The sequence below is a fragment of the Salmo salar genome, chromosome ssa22, assembly GCF_905237065.1.
Source record: "Salmo salar chromosome ssa22, Ssal_v3.1, whole genome shotgun sequence".
Taxonomy (NCBI): Eukaryota; Metazoa; Chordata; class Actinopteri; order Salmoniformes; family Salmonidae; genus Salmo; species Salmo salar.
In genome coordinates this window covers 55,314,806-55,332,661 of record NC_059463.1, presented here as the reverse complement: position 1 = coordinate 55,332,661, position 17,856 = coordinate 55,314,806, and the positions used below count along the sequence as shown (strand labels likewise).

The 17,856-nt window shown below is 44.6% G+C and overlaps 1 protein-coding gene across 19 annotated transcripts in view; it reads right to left on the bottom strand.

Moving 5' to 3' along the window:
* dock3 (dedicator of cytokinesis 3) overlaps positions 1-17,856 on the bottom strand; it is a 371,769-nt gene that overhangs the window by 9,106 nt on the left and 344,807 nt on the right. For 9 of the 19 annotated variants that reach the window (XM_045705089.1, XM_045705095.1, XM_045705098.1 and 6 more), the window contains 3 exons: positions 17,483-17,607; positions 13,224-13,311; positions 2,344-2,463 (listed from right to left, as the gene is read on the bottom strand). In XM_045705089.1, the coding sequence (XP_045561045.1) occupies positions 2,344-2,463; positions 13,224-13,311; positions 17,483-17,607 (333 nt within the window). The other 10 variants (XM_045705092.1, XM_045705099.1, XM_045705107.1 and 7 more) reach the window with 6 other exon arrangements.

Here is a 17,856-nt window from a genome sequence, read left to right as displayed (position 1 = left end):
GGTAGATGGTAGGAATAGGATCAGGTCGGATCAGAGTTGGTGGGATAGATGGTAGGAATAGGATCAGGTAGGATCAGAGTTGGTGGGTAGATGGTAGGAATAGGATCAGGTAGGATCAGGGTTGGTGGGTAGATGGTAGGAATAGGATCAGGTAGGATCAGAGTTGGTGGGTAGATGGTAGGAATAGGATCAGGTAGGATCAGAGTTGGTGGGTAGATGGAGGGGATCGGATCAGGTAGGATCAGGGTTGGTGGGTAGATGGTAGGAATAGGATCAGGTAGGATCAGGGTTGGTGGGTAGATGGAGGGGATAGGATCAGGTAGGACATGTGCATAGCATTTAAATAGACTAACTATGCTAAATTAGCGTTGTTGGCTAATTTACTTGCCGCTCATCATTAGCATCTACAAACCTTGCTGTACTACTGGATAGGATGAAACAGGACTGGTTCTCTATAACTGTCATACAGGGATAAAGGAGAGCTCCAATGACACTGAGATCAACGTTGGAAAAGGGGTACAGTTGAATAATTCCTTGAGGATCTATTGGAATCAGATGTTCCCATAAAACTCCATAAAATGACACCAAACTGCACCATCAACGCCAACCAGGGTTGGGGTCAATTCCATTTAAATTCAGGAAGTGCACTGATATTCCAATTCCAGTGGGATTGAAACAATATGCACCTGTGAGTGCTGATCACAAAGGCCATGTCATGGTTAACAGCAGATTATTATGGTTACCATCACATCACATACACACACATACAGTACATGACCACTTACACACAAACCAATATTTGACCCCAAAAAACACTGGACCATATTCCCAAAATTAAGAAATAATGGGAATACACTACATGACCAAAAGTATGTGGACACCTGATCGTCAAAACAACTCATTTCAAAATCATGGCCATTAATATAGAGTTGGTCCCCCCTTTGCTGCTATAACAGCCTCCACTCTTCTGGGAAGGCTTTCCACTAGATGTTGGAACATTGCTGCAGGGACTTGCCTCTATTCAACCACAAGAGCATTAGTGAGGTCGGGCACTGATGTTAGGCGATTAGGCCTGGCTTGCAGAAGGCATTCCAATTCCTCCCTAAGGTATTTGATGGGGTTGAGGTCAGGGCTTCGTGCAGGCCAGTCAAGTTCTTCCACACCAATCTCGACAAACCATTTCTGTATGGACCTCGCTTTGTGCATGGGGACATTGTCATGCTGAAACAGGAAAGGGCCTTCCCCAAACTGTTGCCATAAAGTTGGAACCCTAGAATCGCCTAGAACGTCATTGTATTCTGTAGAGTTAAGATTTCCCTTCACTGAAACTATGGAGCCCGAACCATGAAAAACAGCCCCAGACCATTATTCCTCCTCCACCAAACTTTACAGTTGGCACTATGCATTGGGGCAGGTAGCATTCTCCTGGCATCCGCCAAATCCAGATTCGTCCGTCGGACTGCCAGATGGTGAAGCGTGATTCATCACTCCAGAGAATGCGTTTCCACTGCTCCAGTCCAATGGTGGCGAGCTTTACACCACTCCAGCCAACGATTGGAATTGTGCATGGTGATCTTAGGCTTGTGTGCGGCTGCTCGGCCATGGAAACCCATTTCATGTAGCTCCCGACGAACAGCTCTTGCGCTGACGTTGCTTCCAGAGGCAGTTTGGAACTCGATAGTGAGTGTTGCAACCGAGGACAGACGATTTTTATGTGCTACACGTTCTGTGAGCTTGTGTGGCCTACCACTTTGCGGCTGATGTTGCCCCTAGTCATTTCCACTTCACAATACCAGTACTTACAACTGACCGTAGCAGCTCTAGCAGGGTAGAAATTTGACAAACTGACTTGTTGGAAAGGTGGCATCATATCCTATGACGATGCCACGTTGAAAGTCACTGAGCTCTTCAGTACGGGCTATTCTATGACCAATGTTTGTCTATGGAGATTGCATGGCTGTGTGCTCGATTTTATACACCTGTCAGCAACAGGTGCTGGCTGAAATAGCCGAATCCACTAATTTGACGGGGTATCCACATACTTTTGTATTCATAGTGATGATTGAAAAATATCTCAACAACCCTTTCATTAGTGTTCTGCCTCAGTGTAACTATATAATGGGTGATGAATAAAGATCTGCCGTGTGGTGTGTGTAATTTCCTTCTGTATTCATAGTGTTTGTTGTTATCTATAGGGATCTGGCATGCCAACGTAAGGCACAACACAACGCAAAAACACTCGACTGTATTCTGATAGAGATCAGTTTTTGGTGAACCATCTACCATCTGACCATGGAATGTGGTTCACCATAAACTCCTCCGTTGTACATGTATTGTACTCACCGTGGGGCAGGCTGCGGGGCGGGACAGGCGGGGCCATCACACTCCCAACGTGGGTGGACAGGAACGGCAACACCTCTCTGGTACCACTGTCCAGACTCCAGCTGCTGGGGGTGGTCAGGACTGGAGGGGAGAGAGGTAATGTAAATACGCCCCTCTACTGTTCACACTAACAGTAAGCTACTGGGGGTGGTCAGGACTGGAGGGGAGAGAGGTAATGTAAATACGCCCCTCTACTGTTCACACTAACAGTAAGCTACTGGGGGTGGTCAGGACTGGAGGGGAGAGAGGTAATGTAAATACGCCCCTCTACTGTTCACACTAACAGTATACTACTAGGAGTGGTCAGGACCAGAGAGGGACAGACCAGATATTAACACAACCACTCTACTTTCAGTATTGGCAGAGTCATCATCCTGAAGATTATCAGTGTAATCAACATCATCATCATCAACTTAATCATCATTACTGTTTTTATTTTTGCATGATTTAAGAAAGCAATGTTAGTTATAATAGTGTGGTCAATGTACTATATTTGGGGGGGTTAATATGTATCGTTCAAATGGTTTATGTTGACTTACAGGAACAACCAATTACACATCAGTATACCACACCGTAAGGAAGAACAACCAATTACACATCAGTATACCACACCGTAAGGAAGAACAACCAATTACACATCAGTATACCACACCGTAAGGAAGAACAACCAATTACACATCAGTATACCACACCGTAAGGGAGAACAACCAATTACACATCAGTGTACCACACCGTAAGGGAGAACAACCAATTACACATCAGTATACCACACTGTAAGGAAGAACAACCAATTACACATCAGTGTACCACACCGTAAGGGAGAACAACCAATTACACATCAGTATACCACACCGTAAGGGAGAACAACCAATTACACATCAGTGTACCACACCGTAAGGGAGAAATGTACAAGAGATGGTTACTACTTTAAAGAAAAGGGCTTCAGTTCCAGCAACAGGCTGGTGCTGACTGATGGAGCAGTTCTGTACTAATGATCTACAGTGGGACATCTACAGATAGAAGAACAAGTGGATTTTAAACTAGCTGAAGTATTAGGAGGGTCTGTGAACTGACCACTAACTGGCTGAACAGATAAAACAGAGTACTAGCTTATGTTCTCAACGGGACTGAAAAAGACCAAAAACATGGGCTAAATTAGGACAGACTTCCACACTTTTAACATACTGAGTCCAGCCATACCAAGCTGTACTGACCTGGTTACATATCCACTACTGAGTCCAGCCATACCAAGCTGTACTGACCTGGTTACATATCCACTACTGAGTCCAGCCAAACCAAGCTGTACTGACCTGGTTACATATCCACTACTGAGTCCAGCCATACCAAGCTGTACTGACCTGGTTACATATCCACTACTGAGTCCAGCCATACCAAGCTGTACTGACCTGGTTACATATCCACTACTGAGTCCAGCCATACCAAGCTGTACTGACCTTGTTACATATCCACTACTGAGTCCAGCCATACCAAGCTGTACTGACCTGGTTACATATCCACTACTGGGTCCAGCCATACCAAGCTGTACTGACCTGGTTACATATCCACTACTGGGTCCAGGCATACCAAGCTGTACTGACCTGGTTACATATCCACTACTGGGTCCAGCCATACTGACCTGGTTACATATCCACTACTGGGTCCAGCCATACCAAGCTGTACTGACCTGGTTACATATCCACTACTGAGTCCAGCCATACCAAGCTGTACTGACCTGGTTACATATCCACTACTGAGTCCAGCCATACCAAGCTGTACTGACCTGGTTACATATCCACTACTGAGTCCAGCCATACCAAGCTGTACTGACCTGGTTACATATCCACTACTGAGTCCAGCCATACCAAGCTGTACTGACCTGGTTACATATCCACTACTGAGTCCAGCCATACCAAGCTGTACTGACCTGGTTACATATCCACTACTGGGTCCAGCCATACCAAGCTGTACTGACCTGGTTACATATCCACTACTGAGTCCAGCCATACCAAGCTGTACTGACCTGGTTACATATCCACTACTGAGTCCAGCCATACCAAGCTGTACTGACCTGGTTACATATCCACTACTGAGTCCAGCCATACCAAGCTGTACTGACCTGGTTACATATCCACTACTGAGTCCAGCCATACCAAGCTGTACTGACCTGGTTACATATGCACTACTGAGTCCAGCCATACCAAGCTCTACTGACCTGGTTACATATCCACTACTGAGTCCAGCCATACCAAGCTGTACTGACCTGGTTACATATCCACTACTGAGTCCAGCCATACCAAGCTGTACTGACCTGGTTACATATCCACTACTGAGTCCAGCCATACCAAGCTGTACTGACCTGGTTACATATCCACTACTGAGTCCAGCCATACCAAGCTGTACTGACCTGGTTACATATCCACTACTGAGTCCAGCCATACCAAGCTGTACTGACCTTGTTACATATCCACTACTGAGTCCAGCCATACCAAGCTGTACTGACCTGGTTACATATCCACTACTGAGTCCAGCCATACCAAGTGTGTGGTCGAAGATTACAACGTGGGAAAATGTGGTTACGTATCCACCATAGTTGCTAGAATGGACAATGTGAAAAGAAAATATCTGAGCCAGTATAGTATGGTTTGGTTCTGCGAGAACAGTAGTGTTTGGGAATGGAGAACAGAGTGAATCAGGCAATAAAAGGAAAGGTGAAACAGACTATAAGAGAGATTACATGAGACTATAACAGATTACATGAGACTATAACAGACTAAAGGAGACTATATGAGAGACTACATGAGACTATAACATAACAGACTATAGGAAACTATAGGAGACTACAACAGACTATAACAGACTATAACAGACTAACACACTATAACAGACTATAGGAGACTATAACACAATATAGGAAACTATAACAGACTATACGAAACTATAGGAGACTATAGGAGAGTATGAAATACTATTACAGACTATAGGAGATTATGAAATACTATTACAGACTATAGGATATTATAAAATACCATAGGAGACTATAACAGACTTTAGGAGACTATAACCAGCTGACCACCCGAGATAGAGCCGTAAAGTTCCATCAACAGACCAATATAGCAGACCAACCCGTGCGTGCCAATATCTCTGCACTCATACAACTAACGAAAGAGTGGCTGGAACCCAGAAAGGGAGTAGGACATGTCGTAGAGACTCTCGTAGTGGACAAGATTTTGAGGGAATTACCCATGGATTTAAAAAGGGTTGTGGGGCAAACAAACCCGTCGTCAGCCAACGACAAAGCCCAGGCCGTGGAAACATACCGATCTACATGGGAGTTGTTAAAAGGGGACAAGGAGGACTGGAAGGACTCTGCCAAGACCGTTCCCCGATTAACCCCGGCATGTCTGCCACCGAAACGACGGAACCCACTCCGGATTCACCCACACAACAGGGTCAGTGCTATAAATGCCAGTCTCCGGACCATTACGCCTCACAATGTCCCAAAGAGGACGAGTCCATGGCCACCACTGCCCGTCCCCACGCATCCCTGTCCGAGAGGGCAGGATCGCCCCTGTTGGTTAGCAGAAATAGCCCCAGCGATTCCAGTTGGAATAGAAGGACGAGACGTGGTAGCCATTCTCAACTAAGGCGGTATGGTTACATTCATGGAGGAGCAGATGGTTACCACAGCAACACTGCTACCAGACAAAGTAGCCGTGTCCTGTATCCACGGAGACCACCCACTATTACCTCACCGTGAGTCTGTCCATTCTCACCCCGAAAGGAAGGTGTACAGTCAGCACGGGGAAAGTACCCACCAGCTGAAGGTGCCATTATTGATCAGGAGAGACTGTCCCCATATATAAGGAGCTTCGGCAGATGAATTTACGCACCGTACATAGGGGATCAGGTCTCTCTATCACACGCCAAGGTTCGGCCCACCGCAGAAGGGCAGGAAAGCAGAGAGGGATAAAAAGTCCAAGCCCGGGGTAGTAGCCCTTCAAGGAAACGTAGCCTCGTCCTCTAGAGCAGAGGAAGAAATACATACACAACGCCTCTGACAGCTATTCCAGCAAACCTCCGATGAAGACACCTGCGAAGGGTTATACACGACGGAGGAAGGAAGGAGCGACCAGAGGCTACGGGATATATTTGAAGCCCCGTCGGAGGGAACCTGGAAGAGATTCTCTTCGGGCACCCCCGACGGGGGATGGGGAACAACCTCCACACCCCTCTACCGAGGTTGACCTGCTCCAAGAATTAAAGGGACAGTTCGGCACCTCGCAGCATAGAGACCCAGACCTAAGGGAGGCCATGAGGAAGGTGAAAGTGATCGACGGGAGAAATGTCGACGGATCAGGTGAGCCCTCTCTTCCCAACTATGCAATCAGGCATGGCCTCTTGTATTGGGTCGTGCAACGAAGGGGGGAAAAACAGGAATTACTAATGGTGCCTAGACCATGCAGGGATACTGTCCTACAGCTAGACCATTCCCACATCCTAGGAGGACACCTGGCATGGGACAAAACGATCGACAGAATCATGCAGAGTTTCTATTGGCTCCGTATCACCCGAGATGTGGCCAGGTATTGTAGGATATGTGATCAATGTCAGCGTACGGCCACACCTGCGTAACCCCTTTGATTCCTTTTCCCATTATAGAAACCCCCTTCGAACGCATGGCTATGGACCTCGTAGGACCCCTCCCAAAATCTGCCAGAGGACCCGATTACATCCTGGTTGTCTTAGATTACGCTACCAAGTTCCCTGAGACCATACCCCTTCGCAACATGTCGTCAAAGGGAATCGCCAAGGAATTGTTCATGCTGTTCTCCCACGTGGGCCTTCCCAAGACAATCCTAACCAACCAGGGAACCCCGTTCATGTCCCGGTTGATGAAGGACCGGTGTCGGTTAGACCAGGTTCAACAGATATGCACAAGCATATTCCACCCACAGACAGACGGTTTGTGCGAACGCCTGAACAAAATGATTAAAGCATGTTGAGAACAGTGGTGTCCAGAGACGGGGACATAGGACATGCTCCTGCCCCACATAACGTTTGCCCTGTGAGAAGTACCCCAGGCGTCCACAGGGTTTTCCCCGTTCGAATTGCTGTACGGCAGACCATGTCTTGGGATCCTCGACTTAGCCAAGGTGACCTGGGAGGCCCAACCCTGCCCATTCTGGTCGACGATAGAACATGTTACCCTGATGCGGGACCACCTGTCGGCAGTCTAGTCCATAGTAAAGGAGCATATGGAGAAGGTACAACAGACTCAAGGCCAGGCCTACGATAAGTCAGACACCCAGGGAGTTCACTGTGGGAGAGAAAGTAATGGTACTCGTGCCCATGACCGAACACCGCTTGCTGGCACAGTGGAGGGGGCTCCTACAAGGTAACGGAAAGGGTCTCACCAGTCAATTACCGCATCGAGCAACCTGATAGGAGGAAGAAGGTCCAACTCTATCATATCAACCTACTGAAGAAGTACCATGGAAGAGAGGAGGGTGTGGCTTTGATGGCAGTGGAGGACAAGGAAAAAGAGGAGGCCCCGCTACAGGAGCGCTGTGGCAGAACTCTCCTGCCGGAGCAGTCGAGACGGCTAGACAAGCTGATTATGCAATTCGGCAGGATGTTCTCTCCCTTCCCAGGACAAACAGATGTCCTGTTTCTCCATATCCACACCGAACCCGGCCAGAAGGTGCATATTCGGCCTTACAGGATTCCTGAGGCACGCCGAGTCATCGCTAAGAACGAGGTAAGGGAGATGCTGAGGATGAGGGTGATAGAGCCATCTACGAGGGAGTGGTCCAGTCACATAGTCCTGTTCCCCAAACCCGACAGTAGTATGAGGCTCTGCAACAACTTTAGGGGCGTAAACGCCATCTCTACATTTGGAGCGTATCCCATGCCCCGCGTGGCTGAACTCTTGGAGCGCTTGGGAAAGGCCAAGTTCATCACCACTCTGGATCTGACAAAGGCATATTGACAAGTGCCAGTGGTTCCGGAGGACCGCCCACAGACTGCTTTCGCCACACCGGAGGGGCTTTTTCAATATGTGAGGATGCCTTTCGGACTGCATGGTGCGCGGCAACTTTCCAACGCCTCATGGATGCCATTCTACGGCCCCATCAAGAGTGAGCAGCAGTGTACATAGACAATGTGGTCATCTACAGCAAGGAATGGGATAGCCACCTCCTGTGACTGCTTGTGAGCCTGGAGGCTAAAGGACTGACAGCCAATCCAAAAAAATGCTGCCTGGGTCTGTCTGAATCAGAATACCTGGGATACGCCATGGGGAATGGAAAAATACGCCCACAGGCAGAAAAGACCAGGGTAATTCGGGACTGGCCTCAGCCCCAGACGAAACGGGACATCTGAGCCTTCTTGGGGATAACAGGATATTATCGCCGTTTCATCCCTGGATATGCAACTATTGCCACCCCCCTTACAAATCTCATTATGAAAAACCTGCCAAACCGTGGAAGGAAGAGATGGAAGATGCCTTCCAGTTGCAAAAAGTTAGCCTGTGCTCTGATCCCATCCTGCAGGCTCCTGACTTCTCCCAAGAGTTCACTGTGCAGGTAGACGCCTCAGATACGGGGCTCAGGCCATCCTAGCTCAGGTTGAAGGCGAAGCAGAGAGGCCTATTCTCTTCATAAGTAGAAAGTTCAGTGATCGGTAACGGAGATATGCTATCGTAGAGGCCCTAGCCATTAAATGGGCCCTCGAGTATCTCCGGTTCTACCTACTCGGGCGTAGGTTCGCCCTCGTTAATGACCATGCTCCCCTCACGTGGATGGCCGGTAAGAGAAACAATAACAACAGAATAGCCAGATGGTTTCTTGCATTACAAGCATTCTCTTTCCATGTCATCCAAAGGGCCAGATCGAGGAACGGGAATGCGGACGCACTGTCCCGACGCGACCAAGACGGCACCCAGCCATCCAATCCGGTCCTGAGGGGGGAGGTATGTGGAATGACTACCAGGGGGCAGGCTGGTCCCACGGATAATAGCCCAGCCCGGCATGTGAGGCAATTAAGCACAGCTGACGGTACCAATGACCTCTTCTCTTCCCCCTACAAGAGAGAGGAGGGAACCGGCAGTGTAGGGGACTGGAGGAGAAAAAAAAAGAGTGATTGCTTCTCCAAAGGAGAGGACTTACCGGACGGAAGGGAGAAGAAGCGGACAAACTATCTCTTGGGAAAGGCAACCATGGATTCGCACCGCCACAGGAAGGGAACTCTCCACGAACGGATAGTTAACCTGTTGGGTCTAGGGGGCAGCATTTGCACGTCTGGATAAAAAAAAATGTACCCGATTTAATCTGGTTACTAATCCTACCCAGTAACTAGAATATGCATATACTTATTATATATGGATAGAAAACACTCTAAAGTTTTCAAAACTGTTTGAATGGTGTCTGTGAGTATAACAGAACTCATTTGGCAGGCAAAACCCTGAGACATTTTCTGACAGGAAGTGGATACCTGATGTGTTGTATTGACTTTAAACCTATCCCATTGAAAAACACAGGGGTTTAGGAATATTTTGGCACTTCCTATTGCTTCCACTAGATGTCACCAGCCTTTACAAAGTGTTTTGAGTCTTCTGGAGGGAGATCTGACCGAACAAGAGCCATGGAACGGTGATGTCCCATTAGACACCTGGCGCGCTAGTTCATGTTGGGTACCCTCGTTCCAATACGTTATAAAAGAGTATGCATTCGTCCACCTTGAATATTATTCATGTTCTGGTTAAAAAGGCCCCCTAATGATTTATGCTATACAACGTTTGACATGTTTGAACGAACGGAAATATATTTTTTCCCCTCGTTCATGACGAGAAGTCCGGCTGGCTTACATCATGTGCTAACGAGACGGAGATTTTGGACATAAATGATGAGCTTTTTTTGAACAAAACTACATTCGTTATGGACCTGTGATACCTGGAAGTGACATCTGATGAAGAGAATCAAAGGTAATGGATTATTTACATAGTATTTTCGATTTTAGATCTCCCCAACATGACGTCTAGTCTGTATCGCAACGCGTATTTTTCTGGGCGCAGTGCTCAGATTATTGCAAAGTGTGATTTCCCAGTAAGGTTATTTTTAAATCTGGCAAGTTGATTGCGTTCAAGAGATGTAAATCTATAATTCAGTAAATGACAATATAATATTTTACCAATGTTTTCTAATTTTAATTATTTAATTTGTGACGCTGACTTGACTGCCGGTTATTGGAGGGAAACGATTTCCTCAACATCAATGCCATAGTAAAACGCTGTTTTTGGATATAAATATGAACTTGATAGAACTAAAAATGCATGCATTGTCTAACATAATGTCCTAGGAGTGTCATCTGATGGAGATTGTAAAAGGTTAGTGCATCATTTTAGCTGGTTTTATGGTTTTGGTGACCCTGTCTTTGACTTGACAAAACATTACACACAACTCTTGTAAATGTACTGTCCTAACATACTCTAAATTTATGCTTTCGCCGTAAAACCTTTTTGAAATCGTAAAACGTGGTTAGATTAAGGAGATGTTTATCTTTCAAATGGTGTAACATAGTTGTATTTTTGAAAAATTTGAATTTTGACATTTATTTGGATTCAAATTTGCCGCTCTTGAAATGCACCTGCTGTTGATGGAGTGCACCACGGGTGGCACGCTAGCGTCCCACCTAGCCCCAAGAGGTTAAGGCGGTGACACACCCGGAATTTCTGTTATAGTTAAAAGATACTCACCTTGTGTTCCTTGTTCCTGTAAAGAAGAAGACTTGTGTTTTTCTTATGAGATCATCCTTGATTGTGTGGGATTGTTGGAGAAGAAAGAAATAACTCAACAGAACTTTGTTCAATGTAAGAAAACCTAATCCCGACACGTTTATTCCACCTTTATGCTTTAGAGCAACCTCAAAGTACTTGGTCCACTCACAGAGACCATAACAGACTATATCAGACTATAGGAGACGATAAGACTATAGGATGATATAACAGAACATAGCATACTACAGGAGACTGTACCAGACTATAGGAGACTGCACCAGACTATAGGAGTCTATAGGAGTCTGTAACAGACTACAGGAGACTATAACAGACTACAGGAGAATATAACAGACTACAGGAGAATATAGGAGAGACTATAGGAGAATATAACAGACTACAGGAAACTATAACAGACTACAGGAGAATATAACAGACTACAGGAAACTATAACAGACTACAGGAGAATATAACAGACTACAGGAAAATATAACAGACTACAGGAGAATATAACAGACTACAGGAAACTATAACAGACTACAGGAGAATATAACAGACTACAGGAGAATATAGGAGAGACTATAGGAGACTATAATCACCTCTCTCTCTTCCCCCTACACCCAGGCTCTGTTATGCAGGTCATAAATTCCTAGAGGAGTCTCTCTCCCCATGGCCAGACAGTATAGAGAGAAAGTTTCACAGGAGAACAAAGGAACCTCTTCCACATCACAGAACTTGAGAACTGAACAATGTCCATATTTTGGAGAATGTGTACATGGTCGGGGGAGAATCCAGCTACGACCAGTCCATTTCGTTGAATGTTTGTGAAACTCATGAGAGACAATACAGCCACATTACCATAACTCTGTTTATACAAGAGTCTCAGTTGTGAGGCTTGCATATAATTGTTGTATAAAATGAATGAGTAAAGATGAAACTATGTGAAATTATGTAATGTGATTTTAAACTGTTTAAATGAAGGAAACTCCAATTCCCTTTGGAGTTTAACTAAGTCATAGGCCCGCCTCATGAGCACAGACATTGATCTAGTGTCATGGGACAGCCCTTTCTTACTGTTCTGGATATAACCCCCACCTTGGGAATTTCCCTTCAGACCAAGCTTACCTCGATTACCGAGAGGGCTAAGGTTTGAGTAGAGACCATAAACCTGAGTATAAGCTAAGGTTGTAATGGTTGTTGAAACTGAGACTATCGATACCGACAGAATAAGAGCAAATCTTTGATACTAATTACTAGTCTACAGCTATGAATGCGAAGGCTGACAACTGCCGAAACATCTATTCTATAACAACATTTCTGAATGGGACTCTGAAGTATCCATTCTAACCACAAAAGACGGGCGGATGAACTTCCAACAGAGAGAAGGACGATTCCAACAGAGATAACGATGACACACTGAGCGTAAATATATATATTGTTTGTAATTATTCCCGAATGAGTGAGCGTTCATGTGCAAAGGATTAGTATTTCAATTATTATAATTATCAACTGTGTAGTGTCTTTTGTCTTTCGCACCCTTCTCAGTCCCTTTGTCTACCAAGCCGCCATACCGGTTCAGCCCAGTAGGGCACATCCCCTATCATTTCCTTGTAACCATATCTACTTTGTTTGTTGATGCATTTCTGTGATTATTTAGTTAGGTAATAAATAAATGATTGAGACAATTGATGTATGGATGATTCATAGTGAAGTCTGGGTTGGTGCAGATAACAAACAATTTACGATGTTTGGAATGAGACTAATGTGAGGTAAAGAATAATTCATTAATTAGAAGACTAATTGATCAGATATTAAAATATCTGAAAGTTTTATTAGGAAAATTATAACTTTGTAATCTGAATATTTTCCTTGGTGCCCCGACTTCCTAGTTAATTACATTTACATGATTAGAATAATCACGTAATAATAATTACAGAGAATTGATTTGATAATATAACAGTCTTCATTTTAATGAAGACACGACAGAGTCTATAACAGAATATAGGAGACTGAAATACACTATAACAGACTGAAAGGCAACATACTGAGATGATAGCTAGGTCTACAGTACCTTTCTCTGCCACAGACAGGTTGGGGTCGCTGCAGGGCTTGCATGGACCAATCACCTGGTGGAACAACGCTCGCTGGAAGTTGGTTGGCTGGAGAAACAGAAAAGACATATCAGTCAACCAATAAATGTATCAATCAAATGTATTTATAAAGACTTTTACATCAGCAGTCACAAAGTGCTTGTACAGTAACATGGCCTAAAGCAAATGCACAGAGGCCAGGTAATACTACCTAGAGGGAAGAAACCTAGAGAAGAACAAGGTTCAGAGGGGAGCTAATACTACCAAGAAGGAAGAGACCTAGAGAGGAACCAGGCTCAGAGAGGAGGTAATCCTACCTAGAAGGAAGAGACCTAGAGAGGAACCAGGCTCAGAGAGGAGGTAATCCTACCAAGAAGGAAGAAACCTAGAGAGGAGCCAGGCTCAGAGAGTAGGTAATCCTACCTAGAAGGAAGAGACCTAGAGAGGAACCAGGCTCAGAGAGGAGGTAATACTACTTTGAAGGAAGAAATCAGGCTCAGAGAGGAGGGAAAACTACCTAGAAGGAAGAGACCTAGAGAGGAACCAGGCTCAGAGAGGAGGTAATCCTACCTAGAAGGAAGAGACCTAGAGAGGAACCAGGCTCAGAGAGGAGGTAATACTACCTAGAAGGAAGAGACCTAGAGAGGAACCAGGCTCAGAGAGGAGGTAATACTACCTAGAAGGAAGAGACCTAGAGAGGAACCAGGCTCAGAGAGGAGGTAATACTACCTAGAAGGAAGAGACCTAGAGAGGAACCAGGCTCAGAGAGGAGGTAATACTACCCTAGAAGGAAGAAACCTAGAGAGGAACCAGGCTCAGAGAGGAGGTAATCCTACCAAGAAGGAAGACACCTAGAGAGGAACCAGGCTCAGAGAGGAGGTAATACTACCCTAGAAGGAAGAAACCTAGAGAGGAACCAGGCTCAGAGAGGAGGTAATCCTACCAAGAAGGAAGAGACCTAGAGAGGAACCAGGCTCAGAGAGGAGGTAATCCTACCAAGAAGGAAGAGACCTAGAGAGGAACCAGGCTCAGAGAGGAGGTAATACTACCTAGAAGGAAGAGACCTAGAGAGGAACCAGGCTCAGAGAGGAGGTAATACTACCTAGAGAGGAACCAGGCTCAGAGAGGAGGCCCTTCCTCCTGTAGCTGCACCAGACAGTATATCATAGCAGTCTGTCATGACGTTGGCCGGTGGGTAAGGTTTATGTCCCCCCATAAATACCTTTTTCCCTTTCCTCTCTCTTGACTCTACTGAAGGACGCTTGAATAGCCTTTGTTAAACATAGAGAGTCTGGGAACATCAAAAGGTGGGGGGAATGTAACCATATTTTGGTAATAGAACCAGTTGAAAATATGCATTGGTATTTAATGAATATGATGCCCGATCAGTTGGCGTCTGAGACATTATGACTGATGACAGGACGACATAAACTGTATCTTGGAAAGTCTACACATTCTACTTATCAGATTCACATTGAATTGTTGTGCAATTTAAATGTTTAAATATTAAACTATTTGTGAAAAGATTAAATGTAATTTTAGCTTCCAAATGAGAGAATTGGGTTTTCACAAGGGTAGAGCTCTGCTCAATCAGTGGCCCGCCCCTGTGAAGAGACATTGGTTATCAACTATGAAACACGCCCTTCTCTCCCTCCACTATAAAGCCCTTGATGAAAATGTAACTTTCTGTTCCGAGGATGATAGGACGACGGTCCATACGTTAAAAAGGACTAACATGTCAACAACAGAACTAAGCCAAACTCAGCGTAAGCTTGGGTTGCGAATGGTATGAACTTTGAACTCTTATTCACTAAAGAAGTGAGACATCCTAGCCATTGAGTTAGCAACAGCAGCTGTAAACGTGGGCTAGGAAAGGATGGACAAAGGACCTGTCCTAACAAACAACACGATACTACCAACTATCCAGTTTACCACCAGAGACATTCTTCAGAGGACAAGCAAGATCTCTGTTGGGCAACACGGCCAGCATCTACGACCAACCTACCGAAGCGCAGCTCAGAGTAAATATTTATTGCATTTTCCTTTTTCAAATGGGCGGTAATTTAGAATGCATAAGATACTGTATTTACGATAGCATAGCTGCCTACGGCCCGATCGAGACATAGCTTCTCCCTTTGTTCCTCAGTCTTCCCGCTCTTTCATTCAAACCCAACCCCATCTCTTTGTGTAACCAGCCGTCATATCTGTTCCGTCCGCTAGGGACCTTTTCCTTCATGACATAATTTGTAATCAATGTATGATTCATTCTGTGTATATGTAAATCTGTGTGATTAGTTAGGTATTTAGTAAATAAAAAATTAAACCAAATTTTGTATTGCTGATTTAACTTGTTAGCCGGGGTTGGTGGCTAACAAATTTACAACTTTCAGATGAGACTGAATAAGGTGACGATTAATATTGACTGCTGTTGATGTAAAATATGACTAGGTCTTTAAGAGCTTATTCAAAAGATAACAGCTCTATAAAAAAAAATGTATTTCATGGTGCCCCAACTTTCTAGTTAATTATCTACCTGATTAGCTTAATCAGGTAACATTAATTACAGAGAAATGATTTCATAGAATAGCATGTCATATCACTTAATCCGGCAATTCCAATAAGAAGATCAGGGCCCGTATCCACAAAGCATCTCAAAATAAGAGCGCTGATCTAGGATCAGGTCCCTCTGTCCCCCGAATCTTATTCATTATGATCTAAAAGGTTAACCTGTTAGGGCTAGGGGGCAGTATTTGCACGGCTGGATAATTTTTTTTTACCCGATTTAATCTGGTTACTAATCCTACCCAGTAACTAGAATATGCATATACTTATTATATATGGATAGAAAACACTCTAAAGTTTCTAAAACTGTTTGAATGGTGTCTGTGAGTATAACAGAACTCATTTGGCAGGCAAAACCCTGAGACATTTTCTGACAGGAAGTGGAAACCTGATGTGTTGTATTACCTTTAAACCTATCCCATTGAAAAACACAGGGGCTGAGGAATATTTTGGCACTTCCTATTGCTTCCACTAGATGTCACCAGCCTTTACAAAGTGTTTTGAGTCTTCTGGAGGGAGATCTGACCGAACAAGAGCCATGGAACGATGATGGCCCATTAGACACCTGGCGCGCGAGTTCATGTTGGGTACCCTCGATCCAATACGTTATAAAAGAGAATGCATTCGTCCACCTTGAATATTATTCATGTTCTGGTTAAAAAAGGCCCTAATGATTTATGCTATACAACGTTTGACATGTTTGAACGAACGTAAATATATTTTTTCCCCTCGTTCATGAAGTGAAGTCCGGCGGGCTTAGATCATGTGCTAACAAGACGGAGATTTTTGGACATAAATGATGAGCTTTTTTGAACAAAACTACATTCGTTATGGACCTGTGATACCTGGAAGTGACATCTGATGAAGAGAATCAAAGGTAATGGATTATTTACATAGTATTTTCGATTTTAGATCTCCCCAACATGACGACTAGTCTGTATCGCAACGCGTATTTTTCTGGGCGCAGTGCTCAGATTATTGCAAAGTGTGATTTCCCAGTAAGGTTATTTTTAAATCTGGCAAGTTGATTGCGTTCAAGAGATGTAAATCTATAATTCTTTAAATGACAATATAATATTTTACCAATGTTTTCTAATTTTAATTATTTAATTTTTGGTGCTGACTTGACTGCCGGTTATTGGAGGGAAACGATTTCCTCAACATCAATGCCATAGTAAAACGCTGTTTTTGGATATAAATATGAACTTGATAGAACTAAAAATGCATGCATTGTCTAACATAATGTCCTAGGAGTGTCATCTGATGGAGATTGTAAAAGGTTAGTGCATCGTTTTAGCTGGTTTTATGGTTTTGGTGACCCTGTCTTTGAATTGACAAAACATTACACACAACTCTTGTAAATGTACTGTCCTAACATACTCTAAATTTATGCTTTCGCCGTAAAACCTTTTTGAAATCGTAAAACGTGGTTAGATTAAGGAGATGTTTATCTTTCAAAGGGTGTAAAATAGTTGTATGTTTGAAAAATTTGAATTTTGACATTTATTTGGATTCAAATTTGCCGCTCTTGAAATGCACCTGCTGTTGATGGAGTGCACCACGGGTGGGACGCCTGCGTCCCACCTAGCCCATAGAGGTTAAACTCATCTGAGATCAGCACTCCTACTGTGAGACGAGATTGTGATAGAAGACGAGAGGAATGGTGGGTCTACGGTACCTGTACCTGTCCGTTCTCAGTGATGTTGGGGTACATGGCGGAGCTGGGTCTCTCACGGTGAGGAGGCAGCAGCATCAACATCTCACGGTTGTTCCGGTATTTATCCGGCAGCGACGGGGAGCCTACCGCAGGGGGAGGGGACACAGAGTAGAACAGAGCATCAAGACTAGACATGAACACTAACAGACAGCAACGTCTCAGTTTCGCTGCTCATTGCTAGGGCCCAGAGTTTTATTTTTATTTGCTCATGGCCAGGTCACTTCGTGAGGCCAACTCAAGAGTGAAAGTGCTAGTTGGTTTGGAGAGCAACTCCTTAAGTGGATTCAATGATAAATATCTTGCCATCGTCATCCATAGTGCCAGTAATCTTTCCC